Source organism: Gigantopelta aegis, chromosome 4, assembly GCF_016097555.1.
Source record: "Gigantopelta aegis isolate Gae_Host chromosome 4, Gae_host_genome, whole genome shotgun sequence".
Classification (NCBI taxonomy): Eukaryota; Metazoa; Mollusca; class Gastropoda; order Neomphalida; family Peltospiridae; genus Gigantopelta; species Gigantopelta aegis.
The window spans coordinates 79,089,475-79,108,710 of record NC_054702.1 but is presented as its reverse complement, the minus strand read 5'-3'; the positions used below and the strand labels follow the sequence as shown (position 1 = coordinate 79,108,710).

Genomic DNA, 19,236 nt, shown 5'->3' with positions numbered 1-19,236 from the left:
TGCCAAAACAATACGGTATACACTCGGAAATAAATATCACATGATCAGATGTGAAGATAATACTGTTTGAGCAAAAAGCTGAATGTTAGCCAGAAATAACCTGCAGTATTGTTTAGTACCTTTAAATGACATTTACTGGGTTTTTTGTTTTTTTCAGACATTCTTGAACGAGAAGAGCTGAGAAATGACTGTAAGGATTTACAACACGTTTTGTCACTTCAGGTAAAATACCAATCAGTACTCCATAACTGGGATATAAAATACATTGAGATAATTTGATAAATTGGTCTTAGTATATTAAAGCCGCACACCCTAGTTCCATCCAGCGAAAATAAATTATAATTTGGTTAATCTACAAACCTGTAACACACTTAGATCACGTTTTTATCAAATGCAGTGAAAAAGCAGGTTTTATATCGATAAATACCATGGGAATCCCCATGTTCCAATTGCTTGAAATAATTTATTTTGAAAGTTAGTATTCTGATGTCACCGGTAGATGTCGCTCGAAGCACAACAATGCCTACGTCACGACAAATTTCAGAGACTTGGGGTGCGTTTCTTTCACCTCTCCTGGACATGTTCCAACTGTTCTGTCCTGGTTGTATCCCCTCTCCAGATATCGTAAGACTTAGCAAAATTATTGGTTTTAAAGGTTGAGACACTTACTTGTCTGAACTTTATTGTTACTGAAAATGTTCACGAACTGTGAAGAAAAATCTCACAAATGAACAACAACAAATCAGATGTTGATTGCGCGAACTGTGCACGAGAAAACTAACCGAATCAAAATGATAACAGTCACGTGATATACCAACGTCTGTGACATTGAAATGGAAATATCCCCTCTAAAAATAGATTAGACCTTGTCTGCTCAATGGTTTTTTCTCAGATATGCGTGTGATTTATGAAATACGAAAAATGCATTTTGTGGTATTACAAAAACCAGGATTACCAAAAAACACTTCAGGTGAATGGAAATGTATATTCTAAATAATAAACAGTAAGTAAAGTGCAATTTTATTTGTGAAAAAATTGGTTTAATAGCGAAAAACAATGCCATAATGGTTAACAACTAGCCGTAACTAGGGTGTGTCCCTTTAATGCTTCTGATGACAATTTCCAATTTTAGACATTCTTTATCTGTTTTTCATATAAACTGAAATCATTAAACAAATTTCTTGCAAACTGATAAATGAAATGTGGTTGGAGATAGTATCAATAATTATATTTTATGTTTTTAATTCGTAACATTTTATTTTTAACTTCCAGAATGAATACAACATTATGATAACTCTGGCAGAATATCGGGATCAGAAATCAAGAGAACTTCTTCTGTTCACATATGTGAAGAAAACATTCAGCAAACCACAGGTTTGTATTTTAGTCAGTTACATAAGCATTATAACTGATATATTGGCCACAATTAATCCAAGCATTTGTTTCATGTGCTTGTTCATGTGCTAATAGTAATTTTTGCCTGCTTTACAACGAAGTCAATGGATATAAATGGATACGCCTAAATAATTAAAAGAAATCATATAAAAAAAAATAATACTCTAAAATATATATTTTATCAGTATATATTGTTATATGCTAAAATATATATTTTATTTAAGAATTGAACGTGAAATTTTTTGAGTTTCATGCTAGTATGAAACGCAAAACCGCTTTACACACTGTATGAATGGCGTAGCGCGTTAGCGCTACGCCATTCATACTAAAGTGTGTAAAGCGGTTTTGCGTTTCATACTAGCATGAAACTCAAAAATATTCACGTTCAATTCTTATAATTCCAAACACATAACCATGTCATTAATGTAAACCTCTTTAAAATAAAAAGTGAACTCTATTTTCCAACTATTTACTATTTTATTAACACGAAATTCATACTCAACATTAGCGGAATGCCTATGGTAGTTTCGGCTTTTTCCGTCAATAGCCGAATGAGAGAATGACAATGTTGCAATCATTAATACAATTCATATTAATTTTTTGCATTAAATATCAATACCAAGTAGAAACATTTTGAATTCACTAGAAACATATAACGTAAGTAATTTTAATAACTTTTAACCTGTAATAAAAATGTCTGAACCGATCTATTTTGTATGGTATCATTTATATGTGAAGCGGTTGGTGTATGAATATTTAACTACGAACTGTGGATGGGCGCCATTTTTTATTACTGTCCAGATTTACCAATTACCATGTTGAAATTACAGTTATAAAATATTTGAGTGCGTGACAATTCCATGTGTTGATAGATTTGACATGGAGAAAGTGGTTTCAATGTTTCCGGAAATGGATGAAACAGGTGTGTCGCGAGTTTCTGTGTTTACTGGCCTTGTAATTGTGGAAGTGGCAACACAGGATGGTTTTGGCATGTGTGACTTCAAGTGGTGCGACACAAGTATTCGTGACATTTGACAGTGCCATGCTGATGTTTCGTTTTTGGAAAGTGGAACATTCTCTGTTGTAGCTTCGAATTAGCTTCGTTCCTGTGTCCCGACATGTACATGATATGCCTAGTTTCAAAACCCGAGTCGTTTAAAGATTGGATCGCAGTGGCTATGTGTTGTGTACCGTGTACGTCATACTACAATGCCGTTGAATGCGCGTTACTGCTAATGGTTGGCATGAACTGACTGAATTTTGTTTTTGAAATCGCTTTTGTAAAAGACCAAATTCCATTGGAATTATACACTTTTTTTGGATCGACAAAATAGATTTTTGGCTGTGGGATTTTGAATTCACTATAAACATGTAACGTAAGTAATTTCAATAACTTTTAACCTTTAATAAAAAATGTCTGAAGCAACCTATTTTGTATGGTATAATTTATATGTGAAGATTTTTAGATATTTACAAGTTTGACGGCAGACGATTACTGTTTGATGTCTAAAAATAGAATCTCAAGGAAATTCCTCGGGGATTCCTTTGTTGACATAATTCATAAAGTAATTCCGGCTATATAGCCAAAAATAGTGCTAAACTGAGATTCATGGTGCTATGAATGCCAGTTTTTATCATCACGTGATACGAATTTAACCAATCCAAGGGTTTATAATAAAGGGATTTTTAGAGATTGGAATTATAAATATATATTGTCATTTCTTTTTCAGAGGGAAATACATTTTGGAAAATTGTACAGGTAATCTTATGAAATATTAAATCATTAAATATTTTATGAAATTTTATTTGCTCAGTTGTAAAAACATTCCTATGGTATTGATTGTATTTTAGTTAGTAATAAGGAACATACAAACAGGTTGCTATGTTTGAAATTCATTATTTTATTTCATTAATTAATAAATTATTTTAATAAGAATTTAATATAAAAATATATTTGTTCTAAATTATAACTACAATACAGGCTTGTAATGTGACTGCATTGTCCATTTTTCTCCCTGTTCTATAGTTTGAGTATTTTATTTTTATCCTCAGCTTCCAAATAAATGTAAGGAACATAATAGATTAACTCTAAGACTATATTTTAAAAATTACTAAATAGTTGACATCCAATCAATGTGCTGTAGTGTTATTGTTAAACAAAACAAACTTTAACTCTTTTTTTGTTCTATATGTATGCATGTTCACATATACACCCATCTGCAAGTGAACAAAAGCAGTGGAATCGATTTTAAAGATGTATTTCTAGCTTTATTTAAGGTATACTTTCCATTTTAGATTAGCTGACTTGCTACAGATATCACGAGTACGGTTTCTGAGTGAACTTGCCATCTTCACAGCCCGTACAGGACATATTGCTTCAGCTGTCAAATACAGCCGGTATTTATTTCAACACTGACGCCTGTCACTAGTCTGGTATTTCATCGAATTAAGGAATTGATGATAATATTATGGGGATTTGGTCTTACATTTTAACATAACAAAATGAAGGGATATGTTTTCTAATTTTTTTAATGAAAACTACTAGTTTGTTTTATATATAAATAGCAAATAATGTTGGGTTAATATACGATTCTCTTTGACTTTGTGATAAATTTGTTTGCTCTGTGAAACACATTACAAATACAGAATATATATATATTTAAAGAATAGCCTTTGTTGTGGAAGCAGGTTTATTGTCACATGCAAGGTGATGTATAGCAAGTACTACAGTATGTTTAACACTTAATAACTGCTTATAGAAAAGTGTGCTGCTGGGTTGCCACATACCTGTTTGTTTTTGTAAATTCACTATTTTAGTTTTTTCTTTTTGTGTATGTGCATAGAAAAATTATAGAATGTGGAGTTTGTGAAAGAACAGTCTCAGCTTTGTACGATGTGGGGATGTGTTTCTTGCAAGTGTTGGGAAATGTAGAGAACATTGAACCAGAAGAAATCTGCAATCTTGATGACATGGTCAATGCCATATATGAACTGGCATGTGAGGGAACAGTTTATTCTCAAGGTAGATATTGTTTATTATTACATGAGTATTGGTGATGTATACAGTTTATGAAACAGTTGTGTAAATTGTGTTATTTCTCAAGTTTAAGAGTTCAGAGGTTTTTTTGCATATTGTTTTCTATCTGAAGTGAGACCTAGCTATAGCTAATTCTTGTTTATCTGTCTAAAATGTTTCCTGTTAAAAAGGTATAGACATACACTGTGCTGATGTACCACTTTGTCTTAATGATGTCAGTCAATAAGAATGCTTGATTATCTATTAGTAACTTATAGTGTTGTTTTACTGTAATTATCATAATATTATGTTGTTTGACATTTGTTTATTAATTCTTATGCAACATCTATTATTTCAGTTAAAACTATTTAACTTATTTTCATTAGTCCCCTACCGGTTCAACTGCAAGTGATTAGGCTTCTGTCTGTCTATGTCTGTCCATCCGTGCGCCCGTCTGTCCATTTGGGTTGGGGTTTTTTTTTTAGAATGCCTCGAAATATTGAGCTTTATTAGGTACTGATACAGATCAAGTTTGACATTCATGGCAATTTACTCATTTTTGACAGAGTTATGAACCTTGAACTTAGGAGATATGGAAATTTTTGTCTAGTCTTTTTCTTCAATGCCTCAATATATTGAGCTTTAATTTTGTGTATAGCTTCATCATGTTTTGTTGCAGATCAAGTTTGATTTTCATGGTGATTTACCCGTTTGTGACAGAGTTATGGCCCTTGAACTTAGAAGATACAAAAATATGTTTTCTGGTCTTTTTTCTTCAGTGCCTCAAGATATTGAGCTTAAATTTTGTTTATAGCTTTATCATGTTCTGTTACAGATCAGGTTTAACCTTCATGGCGATTTACTCTATTTTCACAAAGTTATGTCTTTTGAAATTAGGAAATAAAAAAATTGGTTAGGCCCAATAAGTGGCATGTATTGCTTTAGCAGTACTCTCAGAATGCTTGTTGGTGATAGGTTCAATGCTTTACTGAAATGCCTGTACTGTGATAGTTTCTCTGTCTTGCTAGGCGTCGATTTGTTGAGATGTATGGAGCTGTACAAGTGTGCTAGTCTTGCTGTTGCTGTTACCCGGCAGTGTGAGAACGGACATGGCAACATGGGACAAATGGTAAGACGGTGGGAATTAAAGTTAATGTATCATGTTAACTTCTCTAGTGTAGAGGAACAAATAGGACATTTGTCTCAGATTGGGCAAAGCAATAGATCAGTATTACTCAGAAAAAAAGAACACCAGGGGCCTAATTCACAAAGGTCTCTTAGGCTCTGCCAGACCACAAAGCATCCTCTTTGCAAGTCTTTTAGCATTGCACTGCGAGATCGCAAAGTTGCGAGAGTTTAGTGAATTAGGCCCCTGATACATAGGAGGGCAAGCATTTGTGATTGCTCACTAGACTTGTTTTTTTGTGTGCGCCTAAAGTGAGGTGATAGAAGATGATGGTACCAGTTAAATAGTTTACAAGCTCTCTCTCTCTCTCTCTCTCTCTCTCTCTCTCTCTCTCTCTCTCTCTCTCTCTCTCTCTCTCTCTCTCTCTCTCTCTCTCTCTCTCTCTCTCTCTCTCTCTCTCTCTCTCTCTCTTCCTTTGACACCAAATAGCCGTAGTTTACAATGTGCTGAAGTGATGTTAAACAAATACTCTTTTCCTTAGCCTACTTACAAATTGCATTTTAGAATTTGTTCTTTTTCAGCTATTAACTTCTGCCTGTTATTCTTGTTGGTTTACATTATGTGATGTATTTACCATTTTTGCCACATATGCATAGACATTGTTAATATAAATATCTTTTCAGGAGCTATTTGGGAAGTTTTTCACACTAGAACCAATGTTCAAAGAAGATGCTTTAGTAATGAGAACTGAAGATGTCGTTCCAATTGCTGGGAACTACTTAGTGTTACATCCTTCTTTCACTCTGGGTAGGCTCAGTCATTTGAAGGTCTTTACTTCCTGTACATTGGAACTTGAAAACCATTTGTAGCATGTTAAAAAAGAAATTTGAAAAAGATAAAAACATGTACTAAACCACCAGTTATTTTGAAAATATTATCTTATTTTTACACATGTTGGTGTTTCTGTTACATTTTCCATACAGCTTGAAATGAAAATTTTATACTTAGCATGTAATGACGCCGTTTTAAATTTTCAAACATTTTGATAATCTGTGTCACAAGTCTTAGAAATCTTGATACTTGTGTTTTAATTTCTACATTATTGGAAAGCTAAATATAGATGTTATCAATGTTATAGTTATCACACAATGTGTACATAGAGAAAACATTGTTGGTGGGCCCATTGGGCTATTTCTCGTTCCAGCTTGTGCATCATGACTGGTATATCAAAGGGTGTTGTATGTGCTATCCTGTCTGTGGGATAGTACATATAAAACATCCCTTGCTAGTAATGAAAAAATATAGCGGGTTTCCTCCCTAAGACAATATGTCAGAATTAACAAATGTTATGACATCCAGTAGCTGATAATTAATAAATCAGTATGCTGTAGTGGTGTCATTAAACAAAACAAATTTTAACTTTTTTAGAAAAATAAATATAACTAGCAACTTTAGGATACATTTATCAAACATGAATGTCAGGCATATTGTACTAAGGAATATCTCATCTCCAAGCAAGTAAATACCATTGTTTGTGGCATTTTCTTTGGATGCGTTTGGAGCAGGTTTAGTTTTCTCACTATTTGCCAGTTAAATTTCTTTTGTGTTCACAATTAAGTACAATAATTTGCATGTAGTTATTTATTTCTAATAGATATTATTGAGGAAGAGGAAGACGATGAAGACCGGTTTCAACTTGCTGAATTCTGCCGACTGTCACAAACTGTCATCGGTTACCTGATGAACAACAGTCACATGGAGCTGGCATTTCAGTTCCTTACTCACACCGTATCTTCAGCAGTGGCCTTCGTCTCCCAGCACTTCATGGGTTTCACAGGCTTCCCGCAGGTAAACCTGTCAGTGCATGCTATAGTCCATCACATCCTCATACAAAAATGTTCTTTGTAAATTTCAATTTGATTTTGGAAATAACAAAAAAACACTATTTTTGTGTGCAATTTGGAAAACAATCGGCTCGGAAATAAATAACTTGTATTAAATACCATAGTAAAAAAAACCCCCAGTGTTCCCTGTGGGAAGGACTATAGGTGTCTATCCAAGTGTATAGAAGGCATACATATATAGACCAGTGTACATAAACACAGCTATTTTGTGTGGCCTCAAATTTGGCAAATTAGAAGGTAAAGCCATTTGGCCTAGACCAATGGAGATTTTTTTCAGGCATTACAGCCAGAAATCAGGGCAACAAGGAAACCCTTTGACAACAAGTGTCTTAATATAGCACAACAACACACATTCAAAATAAAGAAGTGTGAACGGTTTCATATTTTAACAAGTCTGAGTATGAAGACCAGTTAGTACCGTGTAGAATATGGCACGGCCAAACTGGTCGTGAGAGTATGTTTACTTTTGAGGGCATTATGGCCATTTGCCGCATGGTCGCCATTAAATTTGAGCCCTGTTGTGTACATTTACAATTGAGGAGCTTCCCAAACTATTTTTAGTCCCCTACTGGTCCAACCGGAAGGAACTATAGGTTTCATCTCCATCCTTCTGTCTGTCTGAGATTTTGTGTATAGCTTTATCATGTACTGTTATAGATCAAGTTTGACTTTCATGGTTATTTACCCATTTTTGACAGAGTTATGGCCCTTGAACTTAGGCAATGTGAAAATTTATTTGCCAGACTTCTTTTTTAGAAAGCCTTGAGATATTGAGCTGAAATTTTGTATATAGCTTTATCATGTATTGTTACAGATGAAGTTTAACTTTCATGGCATTTTAACCATTTTTTACATAGTTTTGGCCCTTCAACTTAGGAGATATGAAGAAAAAAGTTCCAGACTTTTGTTTTGCAATAACTGAAAATATTGAGGTGAAATTTTGTATATAGCTTTATAATGTACTGTTACTGATCAAGTTTAACTTTCACAGTGATTTACCCACTTTTTATGGATGTTTGGCCCTTGAATTTAGGAGGTACGAAAAATTGTTGGGTCAGGTAGGGGATGTGTATTGCTTTAGCAGTACTCTCAAAATGCTTGTTTAATTAAATTCCGCAGAATATTCTTTGCTTTCTAGAATTTATACACAAATGCCTAAAAAAAACTTTTATTAGAAATTTTTTAAATACACATACTTTGTGCATGGACATGCAGGCAACCATGCATAGATATGCATACACACAAACACATGTAAACACATGTAAACACACACAGACACGTTTTTGAGATATTTATACATATATAACTCATAGATTAGTTTATAAACAGAATACACAATACCAAAAATGTTAGGTAATAAATCATATATTGTTGAATGTTTGTTATAAACCAAATCTATGAGTTGTATATGTATAAATATCTCTAAAGCTTGTCTTTGTGTGTTTGCATATGTAATAAAACCTGATTTAGTTACAATCATGTGACCAGAACCGTAAAAGTGAATGTTTTCTCCAATTGTAATTCATGGAGATGTAACAATCACTAAAATGTGTTAAATATTTTATTTTATTGATTAGATGGAGAAGAGATTAAAAAGTATGAAGGAGCATTTAGCCACTCTTGTTGAGGAAGCCAAACCCAGTGAAGAAAAACTCATCTCGGAACTCTTCTTCAAGGTTGGTCCAGAGATTTAGAGAGAAAATTAAAACTCAAAATTTACAAAATGTAATTGTCTAATTATTATGTAATTAGTATGTGCTGTTGTGCCTACCTTTCTTCTTGTGTATAGACCTCAGTCTATGTTAGAGAAATGTATTTTAAGGAATATTTAATACTTTTCTGGTGAAATAAAAACCTTCAGTGGTACTAATAGAACTTTTAAGAAGATGTATTAGAGTAGTTTTTATACAAACTTTAACAGCATCTGCTAAGTGTTTTTGGGTCTTAAGAGTCCATTGTGTTAATACCCTCGGGGCTCAAAATAGTGACCTGCAAAAAGCAGTCTATTTTGTAGACCAAGCGGGTGAAATAAAAATTCACCTGCTAAAATTACTCAAAAATGGCAGGTCATTCTTCAAGAGACAGATGTGTGTACAGTGATCTCGTCTTCTATTTAGCTGAGGCTGGTTCGTGATTTTGTTATATTTTAATTTTATAATCAGGGGTGGGAATTCTCCTCAGATCAACTGTTTTCCTCTCATGGAACATTGCATTTTCCTCGCATTTTAAGCGTCCTTTTCTCCAAAATGTGTCAGATGGCACAGATTTTAAACTAGGATTTCAAGAATTTTCGGGACCCCTCTAGATTTCCTCACCGGCCTCGGTGGCGTCGTGGCAGGCCATCGGTCTACAGGCTGGTAGGTACTGGGTTCGGATCCCAGTCGAGGCATGGGATTTTTAATCGAGATACCGACTCCAAACCCTGAGTGAGTGCTCCGCAAGGCATAATGGGTAGGTGTAAACCACTTGCACCGACCAGTGATCCATAACTGGTTCAACAAAGGCCATGGTTTGTGCTATCCTGCCTGTGGGAAGCGCAAATAAAAGATCCCTTGCTGCCTGTCGTAAAAAGAGTAGCCTATGTGGCGACAGCGGGTTTCCTCTGAAAACGTGTCAGAATGACCATATGTTTGACGTCCAATAGCTGATGATAAGATAAAAAATCAATGTGCTCTAGCGGCGTCGTTAAATAAAACAAATTTTTTTTTTTAGATTTCCTCTTTTTTTTTACAGTTCACCAATTTCCACCCCTGTATAATGCTCTAAAATACATCTCAGAAGTCCAATTCTCCGCACACTCCCAAACCCTCCACTCACCCTGTGCTATCTTATCTCCGCACACTCCCAAACCCTCCACTCACCCTGTGCTGTCTTATCTCCGCACACTCCCAAACCCTCCACTCACCCTGTGCTGTCTTATCTCCGCACACTCCCAAACCCTCCACTCACCCTGTGCTGTCTTATCTCCGCACACTCCCAAACCCTCCACTCGCCCTGTGTTGTCTTATCTCCGCACACTCCCAAACCCTCCACTCACCCTGTGCTGTCTTATCTCCGCACACTCCCAAACCCTCCACTCACCCTGTGCTGTCTTATTTCCAGCAGGTTATATTTTTTCTTAGCAGGACATATGTTACTTCCTCTTTCGAGCCTTGACCCTGTGATACTGGTTTGTGTAATTTCAGAGTCTGAACAGCTCCAAGGTGGATCACAAGCATGCGTTGTTGTGTATCAGCAGTCTCCCACTGAAGGTGGCCAAGAAAATATTACTCACTATGATCAGCTCGTGTACAGCACAGCACAACTACAAGAAACTCAAAGTGAGTCATACTAACTTATACATCAGTGAATTATTGACAGCATCAGTCATATTATGTTATTTAAAAAAAATCATTATAGACTTGCAGGTTCAAGAATAATATACTTTTGTATTGTTCCGTTGTCGGTTGAATATTTGATCAATCCAGCTGTCCAAGGATATAAATCAAAGTTATTGGTAACACACATTTTTAATGTTATCATTTTAATCAACTCCAATATGCTATTTTTAGTATGACAAGACAAGATATTTATTTAGTTATTGAGGCCACATGACCAAGATAACTACTTTTAAAACAAATTAATCGTGCGCTACATGTGTACAAAGTACAATACATGCATATTCAATTTAAACTGGCAGATTTCTTTTTAAAAACAAGGCTATTCCTTTAATACACTTTATATTTTGGGTAGAAATCAATAAATTAAATTTTTCTCTTGAAGGATTTACTATAAAGTATTCTGATATGAAATATATCCTGCTCAAAGCATAATATGGACATATATTATTAGTATGGTATGTTATGTAAACTGTTTTATTGCAATAAATTTGAATAAGTTTTGTTTGTTCCCCGATAGCGAAAATAGAGTTGAATGGTATATAGTGTGTATCATTGTTCCTTTCATGCCATCATCTGACTACACAAAAACATAAGCAGTAATGGGTAACAAGTATTCAACAATGTGTGATTTATTGCTGAACTTTTTTAGTATTGTGTACCTGTTTATTTGTGTCGATACTGGGTAAGAAGTATTCACTTGACATTTTTGGTATTGTGTATCCTGTTTATTTGGGTTAGCATTAATATTCAACAGTACATGATTTATTACTGGACATTTTTGGTATTGTGTATCCTGTTTATTTGGGTTAGCATTAATATTCAACAGTACATGATTTATTACTGGACATTTTTGGTATTGTGTATCCTGTTTATTTGGGTTAGCATTAATATTCAATAACACATGATTTATTACTTGACATTTTTGGTATTGTGTATCCGGTTTATTTGGGTTAGCATTAATATTCTACAGTACATGATTTATTACTTGACATTTTTGGTATTGTGTATCCTGTTTATTTGGGTTAGCATTAATATTCAACAGTACATGATTTATTACTGGACATTTTTGGTATTGTGTATCCTGTTTATTGGGGTTAGCATTAATATTCAATAACACATGATTTATTACTGGACATTTTTGGTATTGTGTATCCTGTTTATTTGGGTTAGCAGTAATATTCAACAGTACATGATTTATTACTGGACATTTTTGGTATTGTGTATCCTGTTTATTTGGGTTAGCAGTAATATTCAACAGTACATGATTTATTACTGGACATTTTTGGTATTGTGTATCCTGTTTATTTGGGTTAGCATTAATAATCAACAGTATATGATTTATTACTTGACATTTTTGGTATTGTGTATCCTGTTTATTTGGGTTAGCATTAATATTCAACAGTACATGATTTATTACTTGACATTTTTGGTATTGTGTATCCTGTTTATTTGGGTTAGCATTAATATTCAACAGTACATGATTTATTACTGGACATTTTTGGTATTGTGTATCCTGTTTATTTGGGTTAGCATTAATATTCAATAACACATGATTTATTACTTGACATTTTTGGTATTGTGTATCCTGTTTATTTGGGTTTAGTATTGAGCATGTTTAATAATAAGACCGGTCCACAGGTATAACCTGTGATGTCACATTTTAGGTAAGCTGATACTTTTTTAATTTTAAAGTTTACAACCCTACAATTGTGGAATATTTATACCTAAGAGAGCATTGTTATAGGTTTTTATTTTAGTGTATCTTTGTGACCTTGACATACACGACCATTATAATGCTGACTATCTGTTAGGACATCATAGGTTATTCCCTTGGACCCTTTATATAACTGCATACATCAATATCAGAGCTCGAACTTAAGAATTTGTCTCCCACAGCAATATTGTAAAGAATTGCCATGGGTGAAACGATGCACCGACCGCAATTTTGTAAAGAATTGCCATGGGTGAAACGATGCACCGACCGCATTTTTGTAAAGAATTGCCATGGGTGAAACGATGCACCGACCGCAATTTTGTAAAGAATTGCCATGGGTGAAACGATGCGACCGCAATTTTGTAAAGAATGACTGAAAATGCACCGACTGCAATTTTGAGCTGGTATGTGAAAAACTAAGGTATTTCAAATACATGACAAATTTAGCTATATGTAGACATATTTCAAATATGCAAATGTTAGATACAGGCAGATAATGTTAGGTGTGTATTTGGTGTCATTGTTGAGGAACTTTACTGACAGCACTTTTATGCTGTCGGTGATGATCTCTACCTACGGAAATTTATATCTCAACGACAGCAATTGCCATCGGTGCCGTTGTTAAGTTCAAGCCCTGCAATATAAATAAAACTTATTACCATGTTTTTCCTTACCAATATGTTTCTGTAGATTAAAATGACTAAGTACAAATTCAATTAATGGTGTTAACTCTGATTTTGTCTTCAGACTGTTGCGGTAGTTGGTATTGCATTAGGTGAGATTCACAGAGACCCTGACATGGTTGCCAGCTGTCGTGTATTGCAGCCTCAGGCCCGGTGGGGATACAGACTCCGCACTTTAAAGGTAGACAAGACATAGTTTATTGTTTACATGAACTTCAAAAAGGCTGATAATCTATGTCCATGTCCAATGCATTATTTGCATCTTCATGTCAACTCCAATGAATGAGACTTATTGTAAAAGTTTTGAAATGTTAAAACTGTTATGCTTGCTTGAAAAAAACCCACTCCAATGAATGAGATTTATTTTTAAAGTTTTGGAATGTTAAAACTGTTATGTTTATTTTATTTTTTTTAATTAATTTTATTTTTTTCAATGAATGAGATTTATTGTGAAAGTTTTGGAATGTTAAAAGTGTTATGCTGGTTAAAAAAAAAAAAAAACCTCAAAAAACATCCTGTTAGGCTAGTTAGTTAGTGTTAAGCTTCTGTCTCACACCTTGCTGTGCATATGTTATTTTTACAACATACCCATTTCTTCACCATCTGAATAAGAGTTATAATAATAATTATTATTACAGATTTTTAAAGTATTGCTATTAAAACTATTTGCAGATAGACTTTAGTTATGCTCTGCGATCGGGCAATGCGTTGAAGATTCTCGCCCAAATTGCACCCCACGAGATGGTTGATATCAAGATTGTCAAGCAGTTCTGCCAGTAAGTCACCCTTTAATGTTTTTCTTCCTTTTTCAAAATGTATTGATGATGATAATTATGATTAAAGTAAGCATTTGGTTATATAAATCAATATTGTTTATGATATTTGAGTTTGACTTATGCACAGAATAAGAGCAGACATTATGTAGCAACTTCATAACTGTATATGATGAATGTAATCTTTGAATTGACAATGTATGGTTTTTAACTGCAGCCATTTGATAAAACAAATTGTTTAATACATTATGAGATAGTGTTGGAAAAACTATGAAACCATTATTTTTACAAAACTTCCATTCTAGTACTGGCAATTCTTATTATAGAAAGAGAACAAAGCTTGGAACATTCAGAAAAGTTTGAAATAATCTATGTATCAAATGAACATGCATGCTATCAATGATAATCATTGTTGTTGAAAGTGTAAATGAACCTAAGTATTTTTGTAGAGACTTTAATTTGGAGGAGGATGATGGACTGATGGTGTATTTGGAGAAGGTGGTCGGTCATGGGTGTAAACACATTAAAGTCCGAGCAGCCATTCGGGAAATCAAAGACCAAGACAGTCTGCTCTCAAAGTTGAATAAACTACTAAAAGATGTGAGGCAACGTATAATGTTATATAACATAATTATTACTCCAACAACATCATAGTCCTTCCCACAGGGAACACCTTTTTTTATACTATGGAATTTACTACAGGTTATTTATTTCTGAGTCAAATGTTTTCTAAATTGCACACAAAATTAGTATTTAGATGGAACAGACTAAACTACAATAATTACTGATTTTTTGTTAAAACGGCAATTGTCATGGTTTAACAGGTGGTTTCAAGCAGGCAGTACTGAACATTAAGCAACCTGATTAGATGTCGAAGGTCAAAATAACTAAAATAAAAGTATAAAGACAATCACTGCAAGAATAAGTGGATGGATATAGACCACAGATACTTAATGTCAAGATCTACACTGGATTAAAGTCCCAATATGGAGTTTATTTAGAAGTCAAATTTTGTTTACTTGCCATGGTGCTCCATTTTTTGCTTTCTACAGCTTATACGTAATCTACACGACAAGCTGGTTTTGTCGTATCGGTGCTCTGGAGATGGGACACATTTGGCCTGTTTAGTTGTACCATGTAGTTAACAGCGAAACATGTTGCATCAAGGCTGTCTTCCACAATATCCCTTAAACTAGCTCGTAATCCATGCACATGGGAGTATAGGTGATTAACAAAATCATTTTCTTCTAGTCTGCTGTTTCTCAAACTCATTTTCTTCAATTAAATTATCCAGTAGTTGTTGGTGATATGAGTTTTCTTTTTGTAACCATTTTGATATTTCTTTATAACAGTGCAGTCCGTATGACTATGACAAAATCCACTTTTTGCTTGGTGAGATACAGCAGCTGACCGATACACCAATGGTCCAGAAGGTTGGTTGAATGTGTACATACATCTGTGCTTATTACTTGTAAACTTCAGTGCCAAGTGTATGAAAGATATTTATTGCATTCGTTACCTCTAACTTTCCTAAACAGCTATATATATTTTACAATTTACGATAAATGCAGGTGTTTATCTTCATGCAAACACTTTTTTATTTTCATTTGCAAGATGATCACATTTAGTAAATTATGATTAAATATGTAAAATTGCTTAATTTTCAAGAGACTCTTATATTATTAAATAACCAAACTGACATAGTTATTAATATTTGTGAGGGAGAAAAAAAGATAAACTAATTTTAAAAAAACTCATTCAGTGTTTTCCCCAATAACTCATTGTATAGGGCTAACTTGGGGTGAACAGAAAAGTTCGCCAAATTGTTTGTTTAAATTTCAAAAATTGCAAAAACCCAGTTATTTTCTAATAACAACAATTATTAAATTAAATTTATTTGCCAGATTAAAACAAAATATGCCAATTGTTTTCAAAATTCGCAATTGGCGAGTGCAAGAGCTAGACCTGTGGTGAATGGCAGGTATGTTATGAACAATTAGAAGAGATGTGTAACAGTTAAAGATGAAAGGACTGATATGATGTGATGCTAGTAATATTTTGTCAGAGTAGCAAAAAAAGATGGACCTCAAATGACAATGGATTATATAAAATGTTATATTTTTAATACATCTTTTTCAATCATTGTAGGGTATAAACATTTTGGAATACATCAAGGTATACACCCGTCGATCATCACCTTCTGCTTATGAGAAGAAATACTTTGAAGATGAAAGTAAAAAGGAGGTATATTTAGTAGTATAAATCTTTACCTTTTTATGATTGCAATGAACACATGAAGATATCATATATGTTTAAATACTTATGATGATCTTGGTTGTAGTGTAGTTTTCTTCTGTTTCCGTTTTTGGGGGGGGGGTTTCATTTCTTATCGTTCCTAATTTTTTATATAAAATGTTTTTGTTCCCCCAGACTGATCTGTCCATGAGCTTTTCCTGTCCTACAAATGAAACAAAGTTGCCATACCACCTGTTGGTTTATGGAGATCCATGGGAGATAATCAGTGAGTTCTGTGATACTTTGATTTTTCTTTCCTTGTGTTTTTTCAACCATCTGGCAAAGGGAGGAATATTTTATTAACACACTAGTACAGTTTCTTTAATCCGTGACTATTAGGAGTCAAACACGAGTAATTGTAAAATAATTTTTTGGATACTATTTTGTTAATATTAAGACTGATCGTTTATGTACATTTTTACTAAAGACCAGACAGAGGTAACAAATATCAGGGTTGACTTGTCAGTTGTCACATTTCTCATTCTAGCCAGTGCACCACGACTGGTATATCAAAGGCCATTGTATGTGCTATCCTGTCTGTGGGATGGTGCATATAAAAGATCCCTTGTTAAAAATGGAAAAATGTAGCGGGTTTCCCCTAAAACTATATGTCAAAATTACCAAATGTTTGACATCCAGTAGCCGATGATTAATAAATCAATGTGCTCTAGTGTTGTTAAACCAAAAGAATTTTTTTGTCAGTTTTAATTGTCACTATTAATGATAAAAATATTTTGGTAATGTAACCAAAAGAAAAAATGTGGCAGAAGTCTTTGTCAAGGTTTTAACAAAATAAAATGTAATTTTTTAATTGTAAACAAATGAACAGTCATCATAAGTGGTGCCTGAAATTGATCCGTAACAACAGTCGGTTCTTATAGATACTTAGTATAACCGCAGAACCAGACAATTGATCACACAGTGTGTTGTCAGAGAACTTGACATCTTGTTAAAACAAAAAGGTTCACTAGTTGCAAACATTTCAGAATAATCTGATAATTCATGAATGATATATGAAGCTGGAATCCAGATCAGCTGTAAAATATGAAGTCATAACCAAAGTAGGACCTGAAAAATCTTTTGTCCTTTTTACATAGGTCCAGAACTTCATTATGATTCTCTTCAAGTTTGGATTTCACTGGCAAGTGAGCTGGAGGTATGTGACAAATTTAACTGTAATTTTTAAACAGATAAAAGTTTTCCTGATTTATCTAGAATTCTAGATTTTTAATCGTCTGTACAGTGTTTTTAGGTTTTTCTGTTGTTTGTCCAAAATGTTCCATATTCTTTGTCGAAAACTTGTTTTGTTTTGGCTGATGATTGCATACATTCTGAATGGGGCCACCATTTTAGACCATTGTGCAACCCTAACACTAGGACCAATCTCAGTACCTGGTTCCACTAAGCAATCTTAGCACTACTATCATCGTAAATACCTATCATCGCAACCATAATTTGTTTCTACAGTCGCCAGCCAGTTTTGACGACACGGTGTAGCTTACTGTCGTGATAAATTATGGTTAAATTTTACAATTGGTATAATGCAGTTGTAAGCCGATAACGTAGATGTTAAATGGCAGTCAGATGATGATTTTGTAAGGACACAACTGTGTAAAACACGATCTAATATACACACAATACCTTTTATTAAACTCATTAAAAATATGAGAGATAACTCTCGTGTCTTATTATCACTTATCACTTAGCACAAAAACTGACAAAGTTACGTTGTGGATGTCTTGATACCATTGAATACGTCCAAGATGTCCCAAATAGTCGGAAACCAATGCATTATTGAACTAATTCACACTGCTTCACAAAGAAGATCTTAATTGTTAAAATGGGCACTTGTGGTTGCTTTGTGGAACCGCTGTAAAGTTTATGTTTGCCAGCTGTAAACTCACACTAAGTCACTACAATTAACCTTAGCTACGATTCTTTCATGGAATGGGGTCCTGATCGCCAACATTAAAAAAATAGGATTTTTTTTCACAATCCACTTTCATCTCTGTTTAAACTGTTTTATTATAATATAGATGTTTATACATTCAGCTTACTTTGATCCTTTTTTTTTCTGTTGGGAATTTAGATGTTTTTGGATTTTTAGCAAACTGATTAAAAATATATATTGATGGAGTTTTATTGTTATCTGTAGATCAAAGAAGATAACATATATACAGGAGCTGCAAGGAATATGATTTGTGAGTATGTGAAGGCCCAGCAAGTGTCACAGACTGGCAAGAAGAGTCACTGCAACTGGAATCTGTCTTCGTCAAGTCTGGACTTCCTCAACGACATTCAAGAACTCCTCCTCAAAGTATCCAGTGTCCCTGTGGCTCTGGCCTGCACGCAGTTTGCTATCAAAGAACTACCTACAGGTAAATGTTTGGTTCAACAATGTATGCAATACTGGGGCTGGTAATATCAAGTGTTATTTACCAGGAGTAAAGATATTTACACTGTTTTGAAAAGCTGTTAATTTATTGTATACTAAAAGGTAAAAGTTATTGTGACATGGATTGTTTGGAGTAATAAATTTGTGAATGGATTTATGGATGTAAACCAGAGAAAATGTGCATGAAACAGCTGGAAGAAATACAACCAATCAGTTGTTGCAGCGCTTGCATGCTTTGTGCAAGAAACATGGAATATTCGGGAGAAATCCTGTCATGTGTTCACCATAAAAGGCCAGACATTCAGTCGCAAATCATTGCCACTCTGTGCAGCCTTCAGAACTCCAGAAGTCAGAAAAACACGATTATTGAACTGTTTGATGCAATTTCGTCATGCCACGCCTCGGTGAAAATGACAGTTGGTGAGTCATAGAGATGCTTGAATCTGGGACCTCGCAGCATGACATCGCACGTCAATTCAACGTCCACAGAAACACCATATGGCACTTATGGCAATGATATCAACAAAACAACCAATCTCAATGTGTTTTGTGTTT

At 34.1% G+C, this 19,236-nt stretch overlaps 1 protein-coding gene across 1 annotated transcript in view; it reads left to right on the top strand.

Moving 5' to 3' along the window:
* LOC121370011 (kinetochore-associated protein 1-like) overlaps positions 1-19,236 on the top strand; it is a 61,971-nt gene that overhangs the window by 26,790 nt on the left and 15,945 nt on the right. The window contains exons 31-48 of the mRNA XM_041495103.1: positions 158-222; positions 1,273-1,374; positions 3,126-3,154; positions 3,691-3,792; positions 4,239-4,417; positions 5,440-5,540; positions 6,221-6,344; positions 7,192-7,385; positions 9,019-9,117; positions 10,627-10,761; positions 13,283-13,399; positions 13,891-13,994; positions 14,441-14,591; positions 15,344-15,424; positions 16,140-16,235; positions 16,422-16,512; positions 17,384-17,442; positions 18,442-18,664. Of these exons, the coding sequence (XP_041351037.1) occupies positions 158-222; positions 1,273-1,374; positions 3,126-3,154; positions 3,691-3,792; positions 4,239-4,417; positions 5,440-5,540; positions 6,221-6,344; positions 7,192-7,385; positions 9,019-9,117; positions 10,627-10,761; positions 13,283-13,399; positions 13,891-13,994; positions 14,441-14,591; positions 15,344-15,424; positions 16,140-16,235; positions 16,422-16,512; positions 17,384-17,442; positions 18,442-18,664 (2,052 nt within the window). The remainder of the gene's footprint in view (positions 1-157; positions 223-1,272; positions 1,375-3,125; positions 3,155-3,690; positions 3,793-4,238; positions 4,418-5,439; positions 5,541-6,220; positions 6,345-7,191; positions 7,386-9,018; positions 9,118-10,626; positions 10,762-13,282; positions 13,400-13,890; positions 13,995-14,440; positions 14,592-15,343; positions 15,425-16,139; positions 16,236-16,421; positions 16,513-17,383; positions 17,443-18,441; positions 18,665-19,236) is intronic.